This window comes from Balaenoptera acutorostrata, chromosome 3, assembly GCF_949987535.1.
Source record: "Balaenoptera acutorostrata chromosome 3, mBalAcu1.1, whole genome shotgun sequence".
Taxonomy (NCBI): Eukaryota; Metazoa; Chordata; class Mammalia; order Artiodactyla; family Balaenopteridae; genus Balaenoptera; species Balaenoptera acutorostrata.
The window spans coordinates 20,381,718-20,400,096 of record NC_080066.1 but is presented as its reverse complement, the minus strand read 5'-3'; the positions used below and the strand labels follow the sequence as shown (position 1 = coordinate 20,400,096).

General features: G+C 38.4%; 1 protein-coding gene across 2 annotated transcripts in view; it reads left to right on the top strand.

Moving 5' to 3' along the window:
* CDC123 (cell division cycle 123) overlaps positions 1-18,379 on the top strand; it is a 74,920-nt gene that overhangs the window by 34,519 nt on the left and 22,022 nt on the right. For both annotated transcript variants that reach the window (XM_057544071.1, XM_007167407.2), the window contains 4 exons: positions 11,240-11,288; positions 14,610-14,685; positions 16,109-16,231; positions 17,118-17,146. In XM_057544071.1, coding sequence (XP_057400054.1) covers positions 11,240-11,288; positions 14,610-14,685; positions 16,109-16,231; positions 17,118-17,146 — 277 coding nt within the window. The remainder of the gene's footprint in view (positions 1-11,239; positions 11,289-14,609; positions 14,686-16,108; positions 16,232-17,117; positions 17,147-18,379) is intronic.

Genomic DNA, 18,379 nt, shown 5'->3' with positions numbered 1-18,379 from the left:
GTAATCTTGGTTGTAGGTTCTTCCCTTTCATCACTTTAAGTATATCATGCCACTCCCTTCTGGCTTGCAGAGTTTCTGCTGAGAAATCAGCTGTTAACCTTATGGGGGTTCCCTTGTATGTTATTTGTCGTTTTTCCCTTGCTGCTTTCAGTAATTTTTCTTTGTCTTTAATTTTTGCCACTTTGATTACTATGTGTCTCGGCGTGTTTCTCCTTGGGTTTATTCTGTATGGGACTCTCTGCGCTTCCTGGACTTGGGTGGCTATTTCCTTTCCCATGTTAGGGAAGTTTTCGACTATAATCTCTTCAAATATTTTCTCTGGTCCTTTCTCTCTCTCTTCTCCTTCTGGGACCCCTATAATGCGAATGTTGTTGCGTTTAATGTTGTCCCAGAGGTCTCTTAGGCTGTCTTCATTTCTTTTCATTCTTTTTTCTTTAGTCTGTTCCACAGCAGTGAATTCCACCATTCTGTCTTCCAGGTCACTTATCCGTTCTTCTGCCTCAGTTATTCTGCTATTGATTCCTTCTAGTGTAGTTTTCATTTCAGTTATTGTATTGGTCATCTCTGTTTGTTTGTTCTTTAATTCTTCTAGGTCTTTGTTAATCATTTCTTGCATCTTCTCAATCTTTGCCTCCATTCTTATTCCGAGGTCCTGGATCATCTTCACTATCATTATTCTGAATTCTTTTTCTGGAAGGTTGCCTATCTCCACTTCATTTAGTTGTTTTTCTGGGGTTTTTTCTTGTTCCTTCATCTGGTACATAGCCCTCTGCCTTTTCATCTTCTCTGTCTTTCTGTATCTGTGTTTTTTGGTCCACAGGCTGTAGGATTGTAGTTTTTCTTGCTTCTGTTGTCTGCCCTCTGGTGGTTGAGGCTAAGAGGGTTGATGGGAGGCTCTGGTGGTGGGTAGAGCTGACTGTTGCTGTGGCGGTCAGAGCTCAGTAAAACCTTAATCCACTTGACTGTTGATGGGTGGGGCTGGGTTCCCTCCCTGTTGGTTGTTTTGCCTGAGGCAACCCAACACTGGAGCCTACCCGTGCTCTTTGGTGGGATTAATGGCAGACTCTGGGAGGGCTCACGCCAAGGAGAACTTCCCAGGACCTCTGCTGCCAGTGTCCTTATCCCCACGGTGAAACAGAGCCACCACTTGTCTCTGCAGGAGACCCCCCAACACCAGCAGGTACGTCTGGTTCAGTCTCCCCCAGGGTCACTGCTCCTTCCCCTGGGTCCCGATGCACACATTACTTTGTGTGTGCCCTCCAAGAGTGGGGTCTCTGTTTCCCCCAGTCCTGTCACAGTCCTGCAATCAATTCCCACTAGACTTCAAAGTCTGATTCTCTAGGAATTCCTCCTCCCGTTGCCGGACCCCCAGGTTGGGAAGCCTGACGTGGGGCTCAGAACCTTCACTCCAGTGGGTGGACTTCTGTGGTATAAGTGTTCGCCAGTCTGTGAGTCACCCACCCAGCAGTTATGGGATTTGATTTTACTCTGATTGCGCCCCTCCTACCGTCTCACTGTGGCTTCTCCTATGTCCTTGGACGTGGGGTATCCTCCTTGGTGAAGTCCAGGGTCTTCCTGTCAATGATTGTCCAGCAGCCAGTTGTGATTCTGGTGCTCTCGCAAGAGGGAGTGAGAGCACGTCCTTCTACTCCGCCATCTTGGTTAATCTCTCTTTTTCCGTTTTGTTCTTAAGATTATCACACAACTGGTTATTAATCCTAAAATTCAGCAGCAAACAGTTTCAGAAGTAAAATGTTCTACCTAAGTTGGACCTAACAGAACCTATTCCTTGTGATTTTTAAGGCCCATTTATTTAGGTGACAGTTTTTCCACTTTAGATTGTTATAATTTTATTGTATTTTTTTAAATTGAAGTGTAGCTGATTTACAATGTTTTGTTAGATTGTTACAATTTTAGATAGCATATTTTCTCTCTTTTTGAAGAATTCTATGAAAGTTCGAATGAACTCACCCAATCACCCTTAATTCAGTATCATTTTTTATCTTTCCTTTTCCACCACCAGTGAGATCTAAAGAAATGGAATCTGTGTACCTGAACTCTCATTTTGGATCCTAATGAGCAATAAAATCTTCAGAACCAGAACTTTGATGCTTAATATTCCCTGGGTGCCATGTTTTTCTTTTTTATTTCTGCCCTTGACGTAATTTTTTTTCCTTATATACTTAAGAGTTGTTTTCTGTGAGGTATAATGCCGTAACCTTCCAACGTCTTAGGAAAGCTTACGAATGAGGATGTGCCCTAGTAAATAGCTGGGCAGTGAAGAGTCTGCCACCTTAAAGCATTGTGACTTTGTGTACTGCCACCTTATAAAGGTTTAATGATGATGTTTTTTCTTATAGGAATGATCAAATTGTGATCTTAGTCAGTGGATTTAGGCAGTACCTAAGTTGTCTAGAGTCAGTTCACGTAGTTATTACTCTCCGAGTTTACTAATACTGTGATTTCTCTTTCCCCCATTCCTGCCACGTTGACTGGCCCGCACTAGAGAACTCACACCATTTGACTTGGTGGCATTGTAAGTCTGTTCCTCCAATGCCAGAATCTAACACCTCACCCGTAACAAATAAGATTCATCTTTACCTTCAATGTTCTCCACTAGAGCAGTCTCTTGATTCTACTTCCATGGAGCTCTTTCTAGTTCAGTGTATTTCTTAATTGTAGCACAGCGAATCAGATACACGTACCCTTCTTTCCTTGTAACAAAGCATATACTACATCCATAGTTTTCTCATTGTCTTCATTCCCCTAGTTCCACACACGGGCATCCTTACCATTGAACGTATCGCATTTGTTCTCTTTCAACGTGTGAAATAGTTGGAACATCATGATAAAAGCTATGTGTTGATCACAGTTAAGAAGTTCACAGAAAAGAGTATGTCCATCTTAAGACATGTTTAGGGCATCATGAATATGCCTATTTATAGTAAGACCATTTGGCTGGTAGGACATGCAACCTGAAGTTTAAGTTGAGGGAATGACTTGGAAAGTAGCTTGGGTAGAAATAAAAGGAAGACAAGAAAGATGACATTCCTGTCAGTCGTCAGTGGCAGTTAAGCACAGTTCTTACAGTTTTAGGTTAGGATCTTTTTTTCCCCTTTCTTTCTTTTCTTCTTCTTTCTAAAACTTTGTATCTAACACATCGGTCTCCAAAATTCCTGTTAACCGGTTCACTGCAAAATATATTAAAAATGTACTGGCATAATTTCATAGTAGCTTTCAACAGAGTAGACCTTTGGTTATTTGTTTTTTGCTTTTTTCGGTCTTTACTGTGATTGTACCTGAGAATACTTTTATTTTGTAATTCACATTGTAGATTATATGACATTAATTATTTAATAACACCTGTGGGTTTTTGTTTTTTTTTTGTTTTTGTTTTTTTCTGCACCACTTGGCATGTGGGATCTTAGTTCCCCAAGTACAGAGTCTTACCCAGTGGACCACCGGTGAAGTCCCAATAATACCTGTGTTTATTTTGAAGTTTTTTTTTTTTCTTCTTATTTTTGGCTGCGTTGAGTCTTCTTTGCTGTACACGGGCTTTCTCTAGTTGCGGCAAGTGGGGGCTACTCTTCGTTGCGGTGCGCGGGCTTCTCATTGCGGTGGCTTGTCTTGTTGCAGAGCACTGGCTCTAGGAGCGTGGGCTTCAGTAGTTGTGGCACACGGGCTCAGTAGTTGTGGCTCACAGGCTCTAGAGTGCAGGCTCAGTAGTTGCGGCGTATGGACTTAGTTGCTCCACGGCATGTGGGATCTCCCCGGACCAGGGCTCGAACGGGTTCGCCTGCATTGGCAGGCGGATTCTCAACCACTGCGCCACCAGGGAAGCCCTATTTTGAAGTTTTAATGGCTAGCTGGAGGAACTGTAATTATCTGCCAAGAATTAGGAGTTTATAATCCAATATATTCTACGTAGACTGTCAGTCAATGACTTTGATTTAATACTGCTTTCTCTTGGTACCTTGTTGAAAATTTCAGTCAAAGAAATCTTCCAAATTAGTATAAAATACTTACTAACCCAGGAGAAAATTTCAGAAGTGGGATTTAAAAAAAAAACAATATGCTTATATGTGTACATGAAAATAGCTCTTAAGTACTAATTATAACTAGACTGTTCAAGGTGGCAGAGATCTTCAAATGAAATTCAAAATGTTCCTATTTGTAATTATAAAAGAACTAGAAGAAACTGATCATTAATATTTGGCTTTAGCTAAGTGGCAGACTAAGAAAATTTGAAAAATCTTTTGTTACAGATATCTAGACACGCTAGGTAAAATATGAACTATAACACAGAAATTTAAATATGTAGTTGAATTCACAAGAAACAAAAGGCAAACCCAATGCAAGAAATGTAAAGAGAATTGAGAACCAGAGGATTAGGTAGATAAGCCTTTAGGGGTGATTGTCAGAACTGATAAAGAACATAAGTTTTAATGCCTTTGTACGGTTAGGAGCCCAAGCCTTAAGCCAAAATAAAGTGAGGCGTTAGGAAAGAGACTTTTGCACATTCAGTAAAAAAGAAAAAAGTCCATCCATGGGCACAGAGATAAGGAAACAGGACTTGAAACTGCTTGGGCTTTGGGTTTTTAATTTTAAAAAGTTAAAACCTCAGGCTGCATCGTGCAATGAACTTGGAGTACAAAATTCAAATCATTCGCATGGTTTGAGAACTCCCAAACTAAGAAATTAACATAAATATCACTCCTGGACTGGTTTTACCCTGAGGCACCTGAAAGATGCATATTCAAAGTACTCTGGAAAGAATTCTACAACCCAGGCCTCATGGGAGCCCCATAGAAAAAATAGGCCCCACCAAATAAGCACTCACAAGAAAACTAACAGAACACGTAAGGAAGCAGCACATCTTGCTTGAAAATCAGACAGTGGGCAAGAGGAGTAGAACTGTATGCATTTGAAATAACAGAAGTCTAAAAGATAATGAAATGGAAGACTTTTAATTGATTAAACTCTTGAAAAAGAATTGAAACTTGTAGAACAAGTTACTAGGAAAAAAGAAGCAAACAAAAGTTCTAGAAATGGAAAACGTGGTTATTAAAATTAAAAATGCATTTACCTATGTAAATAAGGCATAGTTGAAGAAGATAGTTATTTGAATGAGATAAAATTACCCAAAATGCAGCATAGAGAATTAATGAATTGCAATTATGGAATTAAGAGACATATTGGATAAAATGAGAATGTTTAACATGTAGAATAGAAGCTCTAGGAGGGAAGAATAGAGAAAATGAGGAGGGAGAGGCATATTTAAAGAAAAAGTAGTTGGGAATATTCAAGAATGAATTAAAAAACACAAATTCATATTCAATAAACATGAGTGTCCCAATAGAAAACATATCATAGTATAACTGCAGAACACCAGAGACAAAAGGAGTTCTTAAAAACAACCGGAGAGCAAAGGCAAATTTTGTGGAAAGAAACAGCAGTAAAACTGTCAGCAGGTTTCTCAACAGGAATATTATTTCATCTAGTCCTACCTCTGCTGGGAAGGGCCTGGGTCCTGGAGGGTGGAGGTGGATATAGAACAGTGCAGATACCTGTATTGTTTCTCACCTGTATGGGACACTTATCAATCTGGACCTAGACTAATTTCGGGTTATAACTTGAGGAATTCTCTAACAGTTGCCCAAATTCCAAGGTGATCGCAAATGATTTCATATTATTTCATAATTCAGGCAAATTTTCCAAGTGTTATTTAAACGTGTTCGTTAACACAGGAGAAGTGTTAGGTATTATGACATATTTCTTGCTTTGGCTCATAAATTATAACATGTATTATAATTTTATATTATATGCTGCATTGGGATTTGAGAATTTGTACTAGTTCTTACCATGACTTTTAAATTATGTGTTCATAGAAACAAAAGCTAAAGTAGACTTAACAATTCAGTATTCTTTCTCTGTAGATTGCTTTCCTTGATCAGTGACTTGCTGTTACCTCTCTGAGGTCCTGCTTTCTTTTAGCAATTAAGAAAGTGTTATTTTTGGAAATGAGAGAATCAGCTTTTTTTTCTCCATTGCAGATGCAAGTGTTTGGATCATCTGTGTTCTTGGTTCAGTCAGTTAAGGGAATAATACAAACATTTTTATATTTGATATGACTGAAGATATTTTATAATTTCTGTTAGGATACTCATATTTTCTGCTACTATTGTTTCTACTAGTATTTTCAATGTAGTAAGAAGTCTTGCTTTAAGGATTCTTTCTTTTTCCTTTTTTGATGTAACCTGGAATTTTTGAACCATTAATTTATATAAGGATTTGTAAGCATTCAAGTGTTGCTAATACTCTAAATATCTTAACACATTTTTGCTTTGTAAACCTACTTCCTCCAGAATATAAATGTAATTTAAATATTCATACACAATGTTTTTTTGCAGTATTTCAGCTGAGCTCCTAAAAATGTTGTTGACCTTCACATTCAGTCTTAATTAGATGGCTCTGCACTTTCCTCTCCTTTCAGAGGCTGTACTTGGTCATCTGATTAATCATCTTAATAAGAAAAAGCCTTGTACAGTAATCTCATGTAGCACATATGTTCTCACATCTACCTTCTGAAACTAGTCAAGGTTTTTAACTAACGTTAAATGTTAAACCAATCACCACTTAAAAAATAATGTTATGGGATGGTAGAATGCAAATGTGTATTAAAATGTATACCTATTTTAAAGTAGCAAATGAGGATTAACCAAGGGTTGAAATCAATATTTGTAGGTATATAGAAGCATTAAAAAATTTAGATAATGAAGACCTGTGTTTTGGAAGTGTTTGTTTATTCGAATTCCTTTGTCATTTCTCTCCTCCCGTCTGCCTTATATATATATATATTTTTTTTAATTTAATTTATTTGTTTGATTTATTTTATTTTTGGCTGCATTGGGTCTTTGTTGCTGGGTGCGGGCTTTTCTCTGGTTGTGGTGAGCTGGGGCTACTCTTTGTTGCGGTGTGCAGGCTTCTCATTGCGGTGGCTTCTCTTCTTGCGGAGCACGGGCTCTAGGTGTGTGGGCTTCAGTAGTTGTGGCACAGGGGCTCAGTAGTTGTGGCATGTGGGCTCTAGAGCACAGGCTCAGTAGCTCAGTAGTTGTGGCACACGGACTTACTTGCTCCGCAGCATGTGGGATCTTCCCGGACCGGAGCTCGAACCCGAGTCCCCTGCACTGGCAGGCCGATTCTTAACCACTGCGCCACCAGGGAAGCCCTCCCTTGTATATTTTAAATACATTTAAATTAAAAAAAAAAAGATAGGCAGTTCAGTTTTATCATGATAAGAATTACTGGTTAATTGAAAGCTAAAATATTAACTTTTTTGTTTTTAATTTATTTTTGGCTGCATTGGGTCTTTGTTGCAGGCTTTCTCTCGTTGTGGTGAGTGGGGGCTACTTTTCATTGCGGTGCACGGGCTTCTCATTGCGGTGGCTTCTCTTGTTGCGGAGCGCGGGCTCTAGGCGCGTGGGCTTCAGTAGTTGTGGTTCACGGGCTCTAAAGCGCAGGCTCAGTAGTTGTGGCGCACAGGCTTAGTTGCTCCACGTCATGTGGGATCTTCCCAGACCAGGGCTCGAACCTGTGTTGCCTGCCTTGGCAGGTGGATTCTTAACCACTCCGCCACCAGGGAAGTCCTAACTTTTTAAAAAATTGTATAATTGGCCTAACAGTATATATTAGTTTCAGGTATACAACATAATTTGATATTTTGTATACACTGCAAAATGTAAAATATTAACTTTTAAAGTAAACTTGGTTTCTTATTATAAAAGCACTATATGTACACTTTGTCCTTTTTTTTTTTGGCTGCGTTGAGTCTTTGTTGCTGTGTGCGGGCTTTCTCTAGTTGCGGTGAGCGGGGGCTACTCCTCGTTGCGGTGCGCGGGCTTCTCATTGGGTGGCTTCTCTTGTTGCAGAGCACGGGCTCTAGGCGTGCGGGCTTCAGTAGTTGTGGCATGCAGGCTCTAGAGTGCAGGCTCAGTAGTTGTGGCGCATGGGCTTAGTTGCTCTGCGGCATGTGGGATCTTCCCGGACCAGGGCTCAAACCCGTGTCCCCTGCATTGGCAAGTGGATTCTTAACCACTGCGCCACCAGGGAAGTCCCCACTTTGTACTTTTATGTGTTTTTTAGTTCCTCAAAATTAAAAGTTAAAGTAATATATATTTAATGTGATAAACATAATGTTAGAAATACTGCAGAAAAGCAGCAGAAGAAATGAACAGTCACTGCTGGGAAAGAGTCATTGTTAACATTCCAATAATTAACATTGCATTATGTTTTCTCATGTATGTTTAAAATATGAGCTTGTACTGTGTAGTTTTGTGACCTTTTTTATTATTTAAAAGTATACTGTATTGTGAACACTTTTCTCACTTGTGAAAAATTCTTTTACCACACAATTTTTTATTCCTCATAACACTGTCTGGATTTTTGACACACTTTTCATCTTTTCATTTAGAATTTAGAAAGGAGTTGAGGAAAAATGTTTTAAGGATAAAATGAATTTTTATAATAGAATTCATAAATGAATTAGTGTTTTTTGCTACTTAAAATATTTAGGCTGTTAAACCAGAAAAAAAAAAGGTGAGGGACTCTTTTACACTAAAGAAGAACAGGACTTCCCTGGTGGCACAGTGGTTAAGAATCCACCTGCCAATGCAGGGGACAGGGGTTAGAGCCCTGGTCCGGGAAGATCCCACATGCCGCGGAGCAACTAAGCCCATGCGCTACAACTACTGAGCCTGCACTCTAGAGCCCACGAGTCACAACTACTGAGCCCGCATGCCACAACTACTGAAGCTCGTGTGCCTAGAGCCCATGCTCCGCAACAAGAGAAGCCCGCGCACCGCAACAAAGAGTAGCCCCTGCTCACCGCAACTAGAGAAAAGCCCGTGCGCAGCAACGAAGACCCAATGCAGTCAAAAATAAATAAATTAATTAATTAATTGTAAAAAAATTGAAAAAAAATAAAATAAAGAAGAATATATTATGTAGAACTATTAAAGGAGATGATCCAGGACATATGTATTTCTCTGGATCCATTTGGTATTTGTGGTTTCTCTGAAATCTGAGAGCGATAACAGCTCTAGAACCTCCACTTCTGAGAGGAGCAGTTCCACACGTGGTTTAGTGCCCTCCCACCACTGACTTAATTTCTCACCTTTCGGAGCCTAGGTTTCCTTGTGTGATGAATGTGGATAATAATAATAGCACTTTCTCATAGGATTATTGCAAGGATGAAATGAGATAGCAGATTTACATGCTTCACTTGGTGCCTGTTCACTAATACAGAGAAAGCCCACTGCCTTTTAACAAAGCTCCCTGTGTGTATCTTTCTTTGTCATTCAGATTATATCCATTGGTGCCCAACTGTTAGTGGCAATAAAAGTTCTTATTTTCTGAGGATTTTAGCCAGCCACCTTATTTGTGTTGTTATTGTTTGTAGTTTAAATCGTAAATGATTGCAGAGAATTCCAACCTAATTAAACATTCAGGGAAATTTAAAAGCTTTTCAAATTTAATTCTACTTGTAAATTGCTTAAGACCTCTTTAAAACTATTTTTTGTTTTGCTTGTGTATTTTTTTCATCAAAATGTCTCGACCACCTGTTTTGCTTCTTCTTGAATTGTTGGTATTCCCCAGGATTCTATCTGAATGAGCTGACTGATCGCTTCTGTCTCCATCCTTGACGTTAGCTCTTATACCAATAGGACGATTACTTCCAGATAATTATTTTCACCTCCACCCACTCTTGAGTTTCCTTGTTCCAGTTGCTTACTAGACATGCCCTGTGGTTCTCCCAGGATTTCTCCAACGCTACACACCCAAACATAGTTATCTCCCATGTTTTCCTCACCCACATCTCCTGCTCTTCCTTCTAAGTGAATGGTATTTGCATCACTATCCAGTGAGTCATCAAGCAGCCACCCCAGTCATCTGGCCTCTTTCTCCCTCATCCTGCGCTTTCAATCTGGCACCAAGTAGCCCTGACTTTGTCTCCTAAATATCTTTATATAGAGCTTCTCCTCTCCCTCTCCTCTGCCTTTGCATTAGTTGGCCCCTCATCTCCCCCTGGGGCTGTTGCAATGAGCCTTCCAACTGGGCTCTCAGCCTCCCAACCTGCCACCCATTCCCCCAGGCTCTCCAGCACCGTTGCCACCCGTGTTATTTCTAAAGCCTAAGTGCAATGATCTCCCTCACATGTTTAGAAACGTTTTTAGCCCCCCATTGTCTGTATAATAAATCACGACCTCTCTGCGTAGGCAGGCAAGACCCTTCATGATCTGGATAGTCCTCCTTGTGCAAAATTTCTCTCCAGCCACATCTTTTGGCAGTTCTTCCCTCCATACCCATCAAGACTGACCTCCAGTAGTCCTGTGCATAGTTGTCACTTCTCTCCCTTTGCCTCAAATGCAGACCCTTCTCTTCATGTCAAATGAAGCCTTCTTGACTATCAGCTCCCCTCCCCCCAAACAGGAAGAGCTAATCAGTGTTTCCTTTGTGCCATCACAGTATTTTTATTTTCAGTGTTTTGAAATTCTCTGGGTACTTGTTAGGCTTTCCTCACCAGACTAAAGGACAAGGGACTCTCAGTCATTTTGGCGTTCCAGTGCCTCGCCAGCCCTTGGCATAGGTGGGTGTTTAATAAAGGATGTGAAAAATTGTCCATGAAACTGAGGATTTTTAGAGGAGGAAGCAATATATTTAATGGAGGAATGAATAATTCTTCTATCAGCTATTTTTAAATGGGATGTGGGAGAAGGATTAGATGAACTTTTTGTGGCTTTAGGTGGCAGAGTTAATGTCAGCAGAGAACTAGACTTCTGGTTCAGCCATGAAGAGCACAGTGAGAATTATAAAACAACAGTGCCATCTCACCCTCATTTGGAATCTAGAGTTGGTTTGCGTTATACTCCTGCTTGGTCACTAAATGTACTCTTTTCTTAGTTGTAGCCCTTTTTTTTTAACAGAAAAATGGAGATTATAGTAGCTCATATGGTTGTTTTGAGAACAAATGAAATAACAAATAACATTTCAGGGTGCCTAGGCTAACGCCTGACACTGAACAGTGCTTTATAAATGTTCATTGAATTTGAATTAGTCTCCTGTTTCTGGATGCTTTTAGTAAAACCTTACTCCCACTTTAAATATAAGTAAATATAAGTAATGTGTATGCATAAACTGACACCATAAAATAAAGATTCAATTGCCTTTCTTTCCCTCAAAGGTTTATTCATTGTACTGATGATTCCCCAGATCCATGTATGGAATATGAGGTAAGAATCTTTTTTTTTTTTTTTAAATCTTGAATAAAATTGATAGTTCTAGATGAAGATGTATTGAGAATTTCTATTTATTCTTAAGTGAAATGAATCAAATTTTTGGACTAATTTCTCTGGGAACCTAGAGCCATTGAAGTTTTAAATTTATGAAATATACACATAAAATACATGTATTATGTACATATACATACACATACAGTATATACACAGTATGTACATACTATGGAATATTATACATATTTTGAAATGAAGCAAACACCTTCATACTCACCATCCAGCTTAACCTGTTTAAGCTTTTTAACCTGATTTACAAGGAAAAGTAGTCACCACCATTTTACCATTTTTATTTATTTTTTCTATGGTTCTCTCATTTTACAGATTACATATAGAAGTAAGAACAAAAGGACAGCGGAAAACTTTATTAGAAATAGTAATAAGAGTTTAAACATAGCAACTCCCTCCCCCGCCCCCCAATAGCAAACCCATATTTTCCTGGTTTGAAGGTATACACAACACACACACACACACACACACACACACACACACACACACACCCACCCCCGAAGTGGGCAGTGTTCTTGGATGTTGTCGTTAGTTTAATTTCTTCGTCATCTGTTTGCTTCCAGTCACTTGTATATACACATGGCTTTCAAAAGTTGTCCACTGACTCACTGTACCAAGTAATTCTTAGTATGTTGAGTGTATATATTGGCATATCTTCTGTGAACAGGTAATTTACTCTTCACCAAGCCACCAAACAATTCCTCCATCTTTTAGCACTTGTAATTGAGATCTTTACATACCATTTGTGAGGGGTATGTAATATATTAGCATTTTCCCAGGTCATTAAACATTTTTTATAACATTATTCATGTGTATGTAATACATTCATATCTTGTTTCACTGAACAAACATCTATCAAGCACCTGCTATATCTTATTTGTGCTAGAAACACAAAAATGCAAAAGATTGTTTTCCTAGTCTTGCCCTGCGGCGTCATGTTTGTTGTAATGTCATCATCTATCCCCGAGATTGATTTCACCGGCAGTTTGCTCTTTTATTGCTTTTTGGGGAATATGCCATCATCATGTTAGTGCATAGGGTTTAAAACCCAGTTTTAAAAGCCCAGGAAAGTGAGAGTAATTAAAATGAAAAAAGTGGCAAGCAAAATCCTATGTATTGTGTGCTTGCGTCTGTGTGTATTTAAAAAGGTACCTACTATATGCTCATGTATTCATAGAATACTTCTGGAAAGATGTATGAGAAATTGTCAGCACTGGTTGCCTGTGAGGAGGAGGACAGAGAGACTGTTTGGGGGGAAGACTCACCTTTTACCTTTTTTAAAAAATCAAGTACAGTGTTTGTATTACCTGTCCAAAACGTTATTTCAATAGATAATGCAAATTTTCCGAAAACTTAATGACAGTTTGCAATAATTGCGGATTTATTTGTTGCTTACATAAAAATTACTGTAGCTGTCAGAAAATATATTTGCCAGTATCAGCTTTTAATAGGTAACGACAGTGTAATTTTTTAGTGTGGGGTTCTTCTAATAATTAGGTTCTTTTTAAAAAGGTGGCACATACAGAGCTTGACCAAGAGCTCACAATAATGAAAATTGGAATCAGCGCACTTCAAATTTCTAAGACATATTTTAGCAGTACAGTTTTGTTTTTTTTTTTTTTTTAATTATTAATTTTATTTATTTATTTATCAGCTGCGTTGGGTCTTCGTTGTTGCGCGCGTGCTTTCTCCAGTTGCGGCGAGCGGGGGCCACCCCTCACTGCAGTATGCGGGCCTCCCATTGAGGCGGCCTCTCTTGTTTCAGAGCACAGGCTCTAGGTGCACGGGCTTCAGTAGTTGTGGCACGCAGGCTCAGCAGTTGTGGTGCACGGGCCCAGCTGCTCCGCGGCACGTGGGATCCCCCCAGACCAGGGCCCGAACCCACGTCCCCCTGCACTGGCAGGCAGACCCCCAACCACTGCACCACCAGGGAAGCCCTGTTTTTTTTTTTTTAAGGAAAGCAACCTACTATCAAAAATTTAAAACTACGAGAAAATATGAGGATCCTACCACCCAGATATCCTCAGTATTATTAGCATTTTGACCTTTAACTTCCCTTTCTTGAGATATTTGTGTGTGCGCGTGCGTGTGTGTGTGCACGTGCGCACCTGTGCGCATATACACTCTCCATAAGATGCTTTATGTGCCACTTTTTTTTTCACGTATGACATAGTATAAGCATTTTCACTAAATTTTTTTTATATTAAAAATTTTTTTTATATCATGATTTTTAGTGGTTGCTTATCTTAAATATTTGCCGTTCCATGTTTCACTTGACAGACATTTCCTAGGCACCTGCTAGGTATTACATACCTGTGCTGAGAACACAAAGATGAATAAGACCCAGCTCCTCACCCTTAGAAGAGAGACTTGTGTCAGATTATCCTAGTACAACATGGGGTGTGGGCTTACTCTCGAATGTTATGTACAAGAAACTGGGTGGCATGGGAAGGTACAGAGCCCACTGGGGGGATTCCTGGAATTGGGCCTAGAGTAATTCAAGTCCCATCTCCTAGGTCTTGAGGGGCAAAGAGGTGTATGCCAGGATTCAGGAGTTTGGGGCTCTAGCCATTGATTAAAATTAATACTTCAAAAGGACAGGACTAGTTTTTTCCAAAGAACATTTTAAAACCAGACTCAGAAGCATACATTTGTCAACTGTACTATTTATAAATTACAACAATATGAGAATTTGTACATATTAAATAATAAGTTATAGTAATAAGACCCATTTATGAATTGGGCCATTGGTAGAATTGTATTACTTTAAAATGATGGGAAAATCATGAAAGGGTTTTAGTGAGTCTTTGTGATAAGCCGTAATAATTTTATCAGAGTATTACAGAATGATGCTTAAGGTAGATAACTTGGAAATTATTTTACTTTTTGATGTTCTTAAAGGAGTGAGGAACATATGAATTATAGGGAAACTTACGGCCCAACGATGATAAGATGTGACTATATCATCCTTTGAGTTGTATGTTATGTCAGAACTCCCAAAATGGTAAATAAATGACAAAGGCGCGTTTTGTCATAAAGAGTTTTAATACAATTTCCCCTATTCTGTTAGACTAATAGATCACAGCTCTGTTCCCTACATATCATGTCAGGAATGTTTTATGATGCCTTTTTAAAAAAAAAACACTTGATAATGGCAATTGTTAAGACATAGTCTCAACATAAAATTGTTTATTAGACTAGTAGATATTCTCTTGTTACATAGTTGTGTTCCTTTTTTTCCTTTGTCTACAGCTTGTTCTTCGAAAATGGTGTGAATTAATTCCTGGTGCTGAGTTCCGATGTTTTGTCAAGGAAAATAAGCTTATTGGTGAGGTTTTTGTTTTTTTTGTTTTTTTAAACCTTTGAAAGTAATTGTTAAAAGAAGACAAGCTTTTGATGGAAATAAATTACTTAGTAATTAAGACAAGGGTAACAATCAGTTTTTATCTCAGATGCTACCTCTAACCAGTTGGCACTGACTCTCTGGAATGCTGTATTGACAAGGGTCTTGAGGCCAGATTCTGTTTCCACAGAAAATAGTCTTGTTGCTGAATCACGTCAATCTGGATTCCAGAGATGAAAGTGGTGGCCTTTACTGTTCTCAGGACATGTGTAATACTACCTGCTTTCTCTCTGGGACTTTCCTGAGTATTACTAGCAATACACTGCTTATTTTAAGCAGCGTGAAAAGCCCAGTTTTTGAACATTTATTTCTATTATTGAAGCACTGTTTATTATTCTAACAAGAGAAAATATGCAAAGAAGTACATTGCTTTAAAAGCCACCCATTTTCTTTCCTCTGAGGTTATTATTTTGTCTGCTATGATTTATTCAAGCTAAATATTGTAGATAATTTGCTCTTATTTTGTCTAAGCACATTTTCCATGAGGTAGAATTGATCTTCAACCAAGAAAAGTGTGATTTGAACAGAATCAGATCAACACTATTTATTTATTGAATGTGTTATTGACGTTTAACTTACCTGAAATATACTGGGGTTGTTTGAATTTATTGTATAATATTGTTATATATCCCTGAAAGAAACACTGCAGTATTAAGTACAGTTAAAGAAGGGAGTCATATTGGCATGTGATTAAGAAATTGGTTGGAAGCCCTTCTTTCAGAGCAGAGAACTTTTTCTTAGGTCTAGAGCAGATTAAAGGAGTTCTTACAATACTCCCTTTAGTGTTTTTGGAATAATGTCAGCAAGTCACTCTGAAGAAAGGAATGTTTACTTTTCCATGGCTTGAAACATCAGGCTTGTGAAGGCAGGATAGCACGTATGAACAAGGAAAATAGACCGTGAAGTGCAGTATGATTATGGAAGACGTATGGTGAGGGGTATTTTACATTTTCCCAAAGAAAGTGGAAAAGAATGCCAATTTTTAGACAGTTCAATGGAAAAATCAAAGAAGAAGCAGTTGACTATGTGGGTAGGTTTTAAATTGCTTCTTTCATTTTTCACATAAGAAACATTTTTATGACTTTGAATTCTTCCCATTGTACTAAGTAAAAATAACTACTGTTTCTAAAGTAAGAATGCATGGCAATATGGAATTTTGGGGTTCACCTAGCCATTTGAACCTTTACAGCTGATAAGCTTTATAACTATATAAAATGCTGACTAATGTATGATGCCATAGTCATTCGATCTACTTTAATGGTTTCCTCAAAAAGAGGTTTAAATCACATTTTGGTGTTTTTGAAAAGAATATTGTGTAATAATGAAATATAAAATATTTTCTTGTCAGGTATTTCTCAAAGGGACTACACACAATATTATGATCATATTTCTAAACAAAAGGAAGAGATTTGCAGATGCATACAAGACTTTTTCAAGAAACACATACAGTATAAATTCTTAGATGAAGACTGTGAGTATTTTTTATTGACCCAGTGAAATGAAATGCGTAATGTTACCGAACCTTATTTCATGGTGGTACATATTTTAAAACTGGATTCAAAATACTGTATTTTAAGCATTTTATTATATGATGGTATTGCTGTTGGGTTTGTATGTTAATTTTACCTTATTTAACCAGAGTCCCTTTTTAGTACCGAGATGGTTCTCTCTCTTGTCATTTGAGATATTTTATTATACATTTCAAAGGGTCTATCTACAGAGAACCACATGCTTCTGTTATTAGGACTAAATTAGCTAGTTGACTGATCTACCTTTCTAGATTTTTATTTGAATGATCAGATAGCACCAGTTACAAAGTAAATATTTGTGAGTTGTTTTTAAGAGTTGAAAGTAAGAATTGAAAGTGCTGTGTATGAGACAGTTTTCATGCATTGTCAAGTTATATCTGCTATGGTTTCTGTTTTTCTGCTTGCCAAGCCTGGGGTCTGTGGCAGGTTTTGACTTTTAAAAAAGATGAATCATGCCCTAAGCATGGCTAGATAGTGTGCTTTCCTATTGAAGATTTTACCCATTTTATTCCCCATCAAGCAGTTAGTGAGTGATGTTCCTTTCTCTGATATAGATAACCTGTCTCTAATTGTGAACTAGTTGAGACAGTGTTGGTGTTTGGTTTGAATTTTTAAACAGAAGGGATTACGCCTGAGGATAGAGAAAAGGAAAACAAAATTATATAAGTAAAACATTGCAGGATACCGTTTTATGTTTGAAGTTTTGAGATGTAGAAGCAGGAAGTCTTTTGAGTAACTAATAATAAAACGCATTTTAAGTTTCAAAAGGAGGCGTAGATCATGAAAATAGAAGTTCGTTACTAACTTCAAGTTTTTTCTCCTTTGCAGTTGTATTCGATATATATAGAGACAGTAGGGTAAGTAAAAAAGACATTTGATATGCTTTAAATACATAGGCATTCTCTATGGAAGGGCTCACCGCTCAACAAATATTTTCTCAAATCAGCTAAGGTGCTTGAAATTCACCATGGCCGAGAATCTCCCCTTAAAATATCCTTAACACTAGGAGACATGATATCTTCCGTTGTTATGTATCACAAATTCAAAGATTATTGATTTAACAGATGGCTAAGGCCACCCTGTGTCCTCCTTTCCCCTTTTGTCGGGGGCCTGGGTCTACTTAAAATAGTTGAGTTTGTACTCTTTGGTGTGGCCAGGAATTTGTCATTGGATATTTAGACAGTTATTATTTTCAGTCACCTGAAAGGCCCTTAGCATGATTTGAGTCGCTTGCATCTTTAGACTGAAGATGAGGATTCGAGTAGTTTGTTTTTATTCTGTAATCTTGAAGTGATGGAAACTTCTGTAGTGAAAAAGAAAACAAAAACCTGACCTAGTAAATCCTGCAGCAGAGATTTCACTATCAAGACATGCAATCTTTTCAGAGAAATTTGGGTCACTAGGTGTCCTGTGACAGTGCTCACTGACTTCGCTGTTCAGAGGACAGCAGTTGTGTTTTCTAAACATGAGACCCCTGTGTTTCTTAAATGTCTCTCACATTTATCTTCTTCCCTCTCCACGCTCCTAATGCCTCATTGTAGTGATGCTTGTGATACCTTTGAATCATTTTTTGGACAAAAGGAGAGGCCCATATGGTCATATCCCAAAATAACTGTTAACTGTTTACTCATCTCTATCAAGCCAAAGGCATCACTTACTCTGTTTTCGTGTATGTCTTTTTTTTTTTTTAACATCTTTATTGGAATATAATTGCTTTACAATGGTGTGTTAGTTTCTGCTTTATAACAAAGTGAATCAGTTATACATATACATATGTCCCCATATCTCTTCCCTCTTGCATCTCCCTCCCTCCCACCCACCCTCCCTATCCCACCCCTCTAGGTGGTCACAAAGCATGGAGCTGATCTCCCTGTGCTATGCGGCTGCTTCCCACTAGCTATCTATTTTACGTTTGGTAGTGTATATATGTCCATGCCACTCTCTCACTTTGTCACAGCTTACCCTTTCCCCTCCCCATATCCTAAAGTCCATTGTCTAGTAGGTCTGCATCTTTATTCCCATCTTGCGCCTAGGTTCTTCACGACCATTTTTTTTTTTTTAAGATTCCATATATATGTGTTAGCATACAA